Here is a 10,298-nt window from a genome sequence, read left to right as displayed (position 1 = left end):
ATAATGACATAAAATATATATATTTTAAAGATTTATTTATTAGACTCAATACACTTATTTTGTAATAAATCCAATACATTATTATTTGAATTTCCCACCGCGCCTCCCCCATGCACCGACATCACTGGGAAACCCCGGGGAACGGCAATGCACTCTCCAGGAGAAGATCGCAAGAAGAGGACGCCACCCGAAGACCTGCACGGACGAGCAGGACACGGCGGACACTGGTGGGACAAGGTAAGTGTGTTTTTGTAATGCTTTTAGCTTCCCCGAGTGTGGCTCGGGGTTACTGCTTTTTGCATGTTTTTTTTTACCCCGAGCCACATTTGGGAACACCGCTAAGTCCCTGAATCTAACCAGGTAGTCTTCACCTTTAGCAAGCCCCCGCTCAGTTTTGGAGACTGGTTGCATCTCTCAACACAGGAAACATTTGGTTTAATTTTTTTTTCTATATTTTTTTTGTTTAGATTACATTCCCTATTCCCTATTCCCCATATGTGCCCATGTGAGATTGAAGCTGCCCAGCAAGCTGGTAGAATGTTCCCATAAAAATCATGGCATTGAATGCATTGAGTATCATTTTGAAAGCTACCCTGTTGGAATGGTAACAGCCTGCTTGTACTCAGAAAGAACATCATTTTTCTATCAGGATTAAAATATGTCAAGTGACGCACATACAGAGTAACTTTTATTAAGCTTATATATTGTAAATTATATGCTTTTATATTGTAAATATCTTTTATATTGTAAATATTTGAAGAGAGGATTGGAAAAAAAATCTGGATTAATATTTATAAGCATAGAGATGCAAGAGAAAAGCAGAATTTGTAGTCAGCTTTGTTATATGTATAATGGGAAAAATTGACCTATCAGAAAAGTAATTTTCTCATTTGAGGTAGGTAAAAATCTACAGTGCTCGAAGGATAAAAGACATTTCATAAACTTTGGGGACATTCGCAAATCCTGTCATTCTGGGTTGGATGTCTTCATCTACAAATTTAGTCTTAGAAGTCAGCTTGAAGTTTTGTAGGATAGTTGTTAGGAAAAGAAACAGCTCCATACGGGCCAGACCTTCTCCAATACAAACTCTCTTCCCTGAAAAAAATAAATAAATAAATCATTGCTCATTTTAATGTATTTAATACACGTTTACCACTACAAAAATGTTTTTGGTTGTTTTTTTTTTTTTGTTTTAAGGTCATAAAATGAGAGAAAGAAAATATTTGTTATATGTGATGAAAATTACCCAATCCGATACGAGAGTATTGTTAAGAAAACAATCTTTTTTTCTTGCACATGATTGGATGTCTGAAAACTGCAAAGCTTCATTTTATTCACTAAGCTAAGGGAAATATCAATGCAAGGGAATGATTTACTTTGTCAAAAAGTGAACTGCTTATATATTTTTTTTATATTAATCCATTGAGTTCTGGTTAGTGAACAGAGGTGACCAGAGTAACTGAGCAGAGACACTTTTCTAATTGTTTGACTATTACATAATCACCTTAGACTTCTCCTTAACTCTACCTTGCCCAAGCTTTAACCCTTCTTTCCCATGCTGCACCTTGCACTGTGATGCCCCCCTCCTGCATAACTTGTAAAAAATTCAACTTTTTCAAATGCATATAATGTGGTAACATGCATACGTGGAGAACAGACATTCATGTTAGATACTAAGCAGTATAAAGGTTTAGGAAGGCCCTAATATTTCAAGATAACATTGTTGATAAATGCATATTGCAACTGCTACATTCTTTGTAAGAAACTTAATAAGTGACTCTATAAAGACAAAAACATGAGGCCAAAGAATAACCCTGCACAGCTTAAGATGTCTGTTTTTTACCTTTACATTTGGATTAATCTTCTTTAAGCCCTGACATTTACAGTATTTGCAGTTTTTACTGTATGGGAAAGTCAAAATTTCCAAAGAGCTTTATTATTCCATAGTTAATTGAAAGTGAAAAAGCAATTGTACATGCCTTTGCAAAGTTGTCAACCCTTTTATCCAGCTCTTCCTTTCCATGCATGTGAAATGTAGAAACATTGTTTTCACTTTAATGCTTTAAACTGGCTTTTCATTTGTTGTTCCACCTTGAGTGTCATATGGTCACACGTGATTGACAGCTCACACTAAAAAAGAGAGAATGCTTTGCACAAGCACATTTTGGTCCATAAAACTGATATTTTGTAAACCTAAATTTTTGAATTTGCCTTGTTGCATTTTGGGTTTAGTTGGGCTTTAATTACAGGCTCAGGATTGGTGGCAATTGGGAATGGTTCCCATGGTCACGGTGAACTCTAACCTCTAGTGCCCTGGGGATCGCACTCTTCTCAATGATTGCATGCATGGCTGCAATCATTGATGAGCATAGTGTGCAATCCCCAGGGAACTAGGGTAATTAACCTCTAGTGCCCGGGGATTGCACACTCTTCTCAATGAATGCAGCTAAAGCTGCAATCATTAAGAAGATGCCCGGCGAAGGAGAACCTCCTGACATTGTATACAATCTTTTACAAATGATAACATTTGTTACACATACAAATGTGTCATTTGTAAGAGATACTTATATTACAATGTCAAGAGGTTCCCCTGTGCTGGGCATCTTCTCAATGATTTGTCATTATTAATAAGGCTGTAATAGGCCTTACAAGAGACCAGCAGCCACTAATGAATCCTTGACTTAAACCTGATCTCTGGATCCAGGATTCCTCAAACTACAGGTGACAGGAGGGAGGGCACTGGCACAATCCTCTCTAAGCATACCACCAATAATAGGTGTTAGAAAGAGTTCTTATGCATGTTTTAGAAAGGTAGTAAGAAACTAATTTATCTCAGCCAAGCTTCGTCCCTTGTGGACTGGTCGACTCCAACATCTCAGTCACAGGAAGAAGAGGAAGACAGTGAAATTAATACATTACCCTGAAGTCAGGGTACCCCAGCTTCCTGAACACTTTTCTTTTTTTCCCCTGATGGAGCAAATTGAACCATGATTTACGTGGGTTTTTGTCTTCCTCTGGATTAACTATGTATATGGGGGTTTTACCTGTGATATGCTGGTTTGTAGTATGTTTATTTACCTAGTGGTTGAATTTGATGGAGTTATGTCTTTTTTTGACCTATGTCATTCTCTCAGAGCACAGGTTCATGGTCACCACTTCTATTTTCAAATAGCATTCCTGTCTCTCCAAAAAGCAATATAAGTAGTTTGTATGAATTACAAGAAAACAAGAGGTGTTCTAAATCATCAGTCCTCAGCTCAGCACCCTTTTTCTTAGCCAGCACCAGGCCAAGGAGGACCTACTATAGCCTGCGTTACATAATGGCTAATTAATTCTAGCCATGGCAGCAGTCTGGTTTTGTAGTTAGGACAGATGTCATTATCCTTTTTGGCATTCTTTAAGTGCTAAAATTATTTAGCTCTTAACTTACTGGGCCAAGAATCTGAAAAGTCCATCTGAAAGTTTTGACTTTAAACTGTCTAAATATGCCATTAGGGTGCTGTCTTTTCCACCTTCTAGTGTCATGTCAAAGTGTTTTATTTGCAGCAGGTAGAATAGTCACTTCATGATGACAATGCTGTTTGTCCTCCTTGTGGAACAATTTGTGTTCATGAAAATGAATCACTCATAAATCTAAATTTACTTGGAAACAACTGTGTGGAACTAGTTGGATGTTTAACAAATATCGAAAATCAGTTTATTTGTAAGACAAAAGAGAAATGTTCCTGTTCACGATAAAGTTGGTAAACTTAGTCCCTGAAGACATATTCCACTGTGTATATTACATACAAGCTTTCCCCCACTCCTATCCTCCAAACGGGTTATAAGCCCAACGCCAGGGTAATGACTAAAGATGTTCTCTTTGGCTAGCGGTTGTTGGGGCAGACTTACCCTGAAGGATTCAAGTTCTTCCCCAATTTAAACATTTGCCTCCATTTAACTGAAAAGTCCTCACGTACAACGCAGTCTATATTTTGTTTACTTCATTATTATATTAAAAAGAAAAAAATTACAGTACAGAAAATATTCAGGAATATAAACCCAATTGTCAGAATATCTTGGCATGTTAAGTAAAGTAAGACAAACAAATACATGAAAAGCATGAAAAGGGAAGAAGAAAAGCAACAATCCTTGAGGTGCCATCACAACGGGGTTTTATTATGAAAAGAATTTCGGCCAGTATTTCTCAACCAGAGGTTGCTAGGGTTTTCTTGAGCAGTCACTCAGTTTAAGTGCCACCAATAATCTATCCTATTAAAATCTTAATCGGTAAGGGTGACATTCTTCCCCCTGGCCAGCATTGTAGGAGACATTATTTCTTTTGCCAATGCACTAATGTACTGTGAGTTGTGGATATATTTATTGTTTATAGAAGGGGCTCCCTGAAGACCTGAAAGTTATTTCAAGAGTTCCCCCCATGTCAAGAAACTTTGGTTTAGGCAGTTCATCTAGCAAAGTGAATTTTCCTTTTGCTTAGTGAATAAAAAATGAATCCCAATGATTAAGGCTTTGTTTGTTTGTTGTTTGGTTTGAAAAATATTATTTCTATAACACCGGCCACTGTGTAACAGTCAGTACTTGCTCCAATCCCACCTCACAGAATGGGCTATTTAGAGAATTTCATAAAGTGACATGGCTCAGTTACTCAGTACCTGGTCATCTCTGTTCACTAACAAGAACTAATTGGGTTAATATAATAAAGAAATATAAGATGTTCACTTAGCAAAGCAAATCATTCCTTTGCAAGGGATATCTAGCAAATAAGATAAAAGCTTTGCTAACTCCAGTCATCCAATCATGTGCATCAAAAATCATGTTTTTTTGAGATTGTATTGCATGTGTATTCCTTGCAAAGTAAATAGTCATCACATAAAACAAATAGTTATTTTTCTCATTTCATGACTTGTATTAAAAAAAACTGTGGGAATTTTTGTAGTGGTCACCAGTAACTTTGTTTCTTTTGTCTTTAGGGAGAAGAGTTTGTCTCGGGGAAGGTCTGGCCCGTACAGAGCTGTTTCTTTTCTTAACAACTATCCTACAAAACTTCAAATTGACTTCCAAGACAAAAATTATTGATGAAGATATCCAACACACAATGACAGGATTCGCCAATATTCCCAAAGTTTGTGAGATGTCTTTCATCCCTCGAGCACTGTAGAATATTTACCTCAAATGGCAGAACCTTGGCAGAACTCTCTATAATTTACACGAGGTGGTATTTTTGCTTTGCCTCGTGTTTCTGCAGATGTACAAATTTTGTTTCTGATTGGGTACTGTGGCAATAATAAAGGGGGAGGCTTAATATGAAATGCTAAAAAAACAAAGTTGACTACAAATGCTGATTGTCTATGGCTAAAAATAAAAAAAATCCAGATTTTTTTTTCAGTCCTCTTTTTAAATATTTACGACATAAAACCTTAACATTGAGTATACTGCTTTGTATATGCTTCAGGTACCCCAAAATAAACCCCGCTATATAGATTATATTCTTTCTGCATACAAGGAGGCAGCTATCTTTCCAACAGGGTAGTATTAAAAAATCTTATGTTGAAAAGCAATCAATGCAATGCTTCATTGGCAACATTCAGAAGATGGTGAATTCGCGAGATGGATGCAGCCCCACAGGGGGACCTTTGAGAACATGATCAAAAAAGCAAAAAAAAAAAAAAAAAATGTTTTGTCCAAAGATAACAGTGTCAGGTATAGTAAACAAAACACTGTAAGCAATTGCAGCATTGCAGGGGTCTCAGTTAGTTCTCTGCACTAAGCAAAAATCCAAGCAGGGAAGCATGATGCTCAAACTGTTAAAAAAATGTCTGAATTGAAGAATGTGTGGTCAACAAAATTCATGAAGTAGTCCACCCTAACTCTTGCTAATTAAAGGGGCAAGAAAACCCAGTGATTCAGTTTCACTCTGTGTCGTACTTTCTTTATATGTTAATGCCAGCTCTAGTAGAACACTTGTAATACATGCTTGATACCTTTATACCTTAGCACTCTGTATACAATTTTCCTAGTGAGTCTGGGACAGGGGTATCAGGGTTAGGGTTGGTGCTTTCTGTGGAATTGCCCATCTCTTTGTTGAGCCAGCAAAACAAGCATCCACAAAAACTAGGCTCGAACTGTGCCAACCACATGGGGTAAAAAATACTTGAGGAATGATATTTAGGAACCTTTGTTGCTTTTTGCTCTCCATATTGAAGACATTGTCATACCCTTGTCCTCCTGGATTTCCAATGGCCAGGCCATGTTGTGTATTTAGAAAGGCCTTAGCAAGAACCATGTCCTAATGTTTATTGAACAGAATTCTGGCTCTGCCTTCTTATTTTGGATTATGACTTCAGTAAACAAGAGGAAATTCAGCATTAAGAACAGTATTAGTTAATACCATCCCATTAAATAATACAATGCTCAAGGCGCCACTCACTAGTGAAGAACAATGGGTTAATGTTCACCGCAATTAAATAATACTGCCGACTAGCACAGTCTCCAATGCATTTTAATGGGTCAATCATTCAGTAACAACTTTTTCATTTCTGTTTTTCCAGAGTGATATATATATATATATCATAAACACATACAAACATTCATCCTTTGCAAACGCTAACCAAGAGTATAGTGCATATGACTATTCAACTCAATTAATAAATAAGATAAAACTAGCTGAACATGTACAAAATCTGGGTAGAAATATAAATATATATATATATATATATATATATATATATATATATAAATGAGGGTGCTATATGTATACATAAAATGGTATACACAGTTTGTGGTATAGCTTATATGTTTATAGCAATGTGGAATCTTTCAAACATTCAGATTTGAACAAGTATGGATGTGTCAGTCATGAAAACTGCTCGCAGCTGTAGTGGGCTGTGTTGATTGGTGTAAATGCCTGCAAAAGTACTTATAAGGGGGTTTAGCGCCTTTAGTTGAGTTTATGCAGTGCAAATTTTAGGTAAGTAGTTTACTGTGGCTTTGGTCCGAACAGGAATATTATACTGCCCCCACCACAGGCCTAGCATACTTGTAAAATTGCACAAATGGTCATTTTTTTGAGTTTACCAGGCATATGCTGTACATTTCTCTGTAATTGTTTGTATAAACATGGTATTCTATAATTTGTGCTACTAGTGACATTTTAGTATTACGTTTTAGTGTAAATTTGAGATATCCTGAGCTGCTATGTGTATGCTAAGAGAAACAAACTCCTGGATTTAGTAAAACAAAAAAAGGTCCTAGATTAGTCTGTACTCTTCTGTGAGTGAATTAATGGTAATTGGTAATGCTTTCCTAAATAGCAGTTGTGGGGTGTGCATTACCACTTTCTTGTCGATTCTAGCCAGTGTGTGAACTGAACATTTATAATGATTAATCTCTGTCTAGTTTGGGACAGAGGAAATGGGTATGACTGGTTTAAATTGGTAATGTTTAAAATAGGTTGTTGCTGAATGATGAACCCATTGAAATGCATTGAAGATGGTTGGTGGTATTATCTAGTTGTGGAGAGCATTAAATCATTGTTTTTCAGTCGTGAGTACCAGCCTTGAGCATTGTGATATTTGATGGGATGGTGTCCGCTAATACTGCCCCTAATGCTGAATCTCCTCTTGCTTAGTGAATCATGATCCAAAATAAGAATTCTGTTCACTAAAGGTTAAGGCATGGTTCTTGGTTCATATAGTCAAATCTGTAACCTCTACAGAGGGAGAAGTTCCAAGCCATGCATCCACCACGAGAACTCTACTACCGCTGCCTTTAAAAATCATTAGTTGTGTATCAGTGTGTGGTTAGTTACAGGACACAAGTACATCAAAAATGTATGGGAGCTGTAGAGAAAGTACTGTTCATTACAAATAGGAGGTGGGAGGACAAGGTTCCCTGCTGCATTTGATAGTGACTTATTTGTAAACCATGATAATTGTCCAATAATGAGCAAGGTTACCAAATTTTTGTTCATGCTCATGGCAGCATATGTTGTAGATATTGGGCAAAGCAAAATTTAAATTTTTGTAGGGCTGATAGACAAACTACTGGGAAATATTGAAAATACACAAACCCCAAAAGAACATATTTAAAAGCTGTACAGAGTAATTTTTTTGGTTTATAAAAAAGTAGTTATGTTTTATTTGGATCAGCCCCTATGACAGACCTTATGCATTGACAAAATGAGTTATGAACCAGTTTAGTCAATAATTCCCTCAGGTTTCCGTAGTCTATCTGGGAATCGGTCACTGAGTAATGAGGTTGGAACAAGTTAGCATTTGGTCACTGTGACTCAAGCATAAGGGCATGATATCCTGCATCATGTGTCAATGGGCCTGACTTATTAAAGCTCTCAAAGGCTGGAGAATATACACTTTGCATTTATTAACCTGAGTGATCCAGCAAATCTGGAATGGATTTCCTTCAGGTTTTTCAATCCTGAACCAGATCTGTTCCAGGTTTGCTGGATCACCCAGGTTAAATGATGAAAGTGTAAGCAGGTATTGACAGGATGTGTTAGCAGAGATCAACACAAAGTGCATTTCATTGTATAACACATGTGACAACACAAAATAATGTGACTTGTGCTGCATTTCTATTGATTTAATATGTATCTGAAGGAAACTGTACGACCGCAAATCAATTTTAATGTTTCATTGGAGTTGTCCAAAAGACAAATTTCAGGGGACAGAAATTACTGTTTGCTGCTGAATCAATTCTGATTTCTTCAGGCTCATGTCTGAAGGATGGATCACTAAACAATGGGAGACAGACCTACAGTTTTAGCTGTGATATTCATAAATATCCAGGGCAACAAAAATGCAGAATCTTTCAACAGCTTAATGGAGAACATATATCTTAAAGCATACCTAAACTCAACATTTTCATTTTACATAAGAGGGTAGACAACTCTTATATGTAAAGGGAAAATGTTGTTCGTTTTTTATTTTTATTTTTTTTATTTAAGGGTGTAGCACCTTCCCTTTTCAGTCTTGATCGCCTCACCTTTTTCTATTAAGGGATGACAATATCCTGCAAGCATAGTGAAATTGTTTTTTTTTTTTTTAAATTGTTTTCCTTTACAGTGGGCTACGTCACCTGATCTCATACCTGTGCAGTACGAGATCGGGTGACATGCCAAGAAGACAGAAAGAATGAAGATGGCGGCGCCAGGACGAAGAGTAAAATGAGGATGAAGTGGGACCAGATCACAGGAAGGATCAGTGCCAATGAGGGACCTGCAGGATTAAAGATAAGTCTCATTTTTTTTGTTTTCGGTTTAGTTCTCCTTTAAAGGAGACATATCTTATACTGACCTTACATTAGCTAATAAGTTAATAGCAGCTAAATGATCAATATCTTCCAGATATTCTTCACCTAACTGTTACCACAATGCACTTATCAACCATTATTTTTTCAATGCCACTCTGGGAGAGATCCTTCCTTGGTTAAATTATTGGTGGTCAGAGCTGGGGGGGAAGCAGTACTTCTAAAATCAGGAATTACTGATCAATGTTGAAATTATAGCTAAAAGTAAGAATAATGCCAACTGATGTCTTAAGTGTTTAACTGTAAACATTTTCATACACAATAGGGGTAATGTGTCAGGAAAAAAATGTTTAAATCAGTTATCTACTAACTATAAATTGTTACTTTTAGAGGATTTGGAAGTATCTCATAAAAGATGTACATCCCATGGATAAGCATTGTGCTCTTGGCCCTTATCCTCTCCTGTGTCATCCAATCATGGTGGAATGTCTTGTGTCGGAGACGTAAACTTCCACCAGGACCAACACCACTACCTATTGTTGGCAATGTCCTACAGATAAGAAGAGGAAAACTTGTCAAATCCTTAACAGAAGTAAGTTTTAAAGGCTAATGTTAAAGGGGAAATATATAGAGCTCTTGATCTTTTGTTTATATCATCGTGTCTCTAGATGAGAAGAATTATGGGGTTCATTTGTAAGATTCCAACATCGGGATCCAGGGTTTGAGTAAAAAAGGAGTAATGTATTTTTTTTGCTCAGACCAGATGTAAGGGCTTGCATCAGTAGCCCAACACATTAGGGCAATTTCTGCAAGCTGGGAGAACCTAATCCACTACAGGTAGTACCTGGGTTACATACAAGATTAGGGACTGTAGGTTTGTTCTTAAATTGAATTTGTATGCAAGTCGGAACAGGTAAATTATTTTAATGTTATTAGGACAAATGTTGGTCTCAACACATTATTAGGCAGTGTGGTTTCAGGTACTGTATAGACTCTTCACTACAAGTTAATCACAAACAAAGCAAAAAAAAAAA

General features: G+C 36.7%; 1 protein-coding gene across 1 annotated transcript in view; it reads right to left on the bottom strand.

Annotated features, from left to right (window-relative positions):
• Window positions 1-18: 18 nt before the first annotated feature.
• LOC140344771 (cytochrome P450 2B11-like) overlaps window positions 19-10,298 on the bottom strand; it is a 55,713-nt gene continuing 45,433 nt past the window's right edge. Inside the window, exon 6 of the mRNA XM_072431976.1 lies at window positions 19-1,095. Coding sequence (XP_072288077.1) covers window positions 908-1,095 — 188 coding nt within the window. The 3' untranslated portion in view covers window positions 19-907. The remainder of the gene's footprint in view (window positions 1,096-10,298) is intronic.

The sequence above is a fragment of the Pyxicephalus adspersus genome, unplaced genomic scaffold (genome assembly GCF_032062135.1).
Source record: "Pyxicephalus adspersus unplaced genomic scaffold, UCB_Pads_2.0 Sca2, whole genome shotgun sequence".
NCBI classification, from domain to species: domain Eukaryota; kingdom Metazoa; phylum Chordata; class Amphibia; order Anura; family Pyxicephalidae; genus Pyxicephalus; species Pyxicephalus adspersus.
This window is presented reverse-complemented; position numbering and strand designations above follow the sequence as displayed.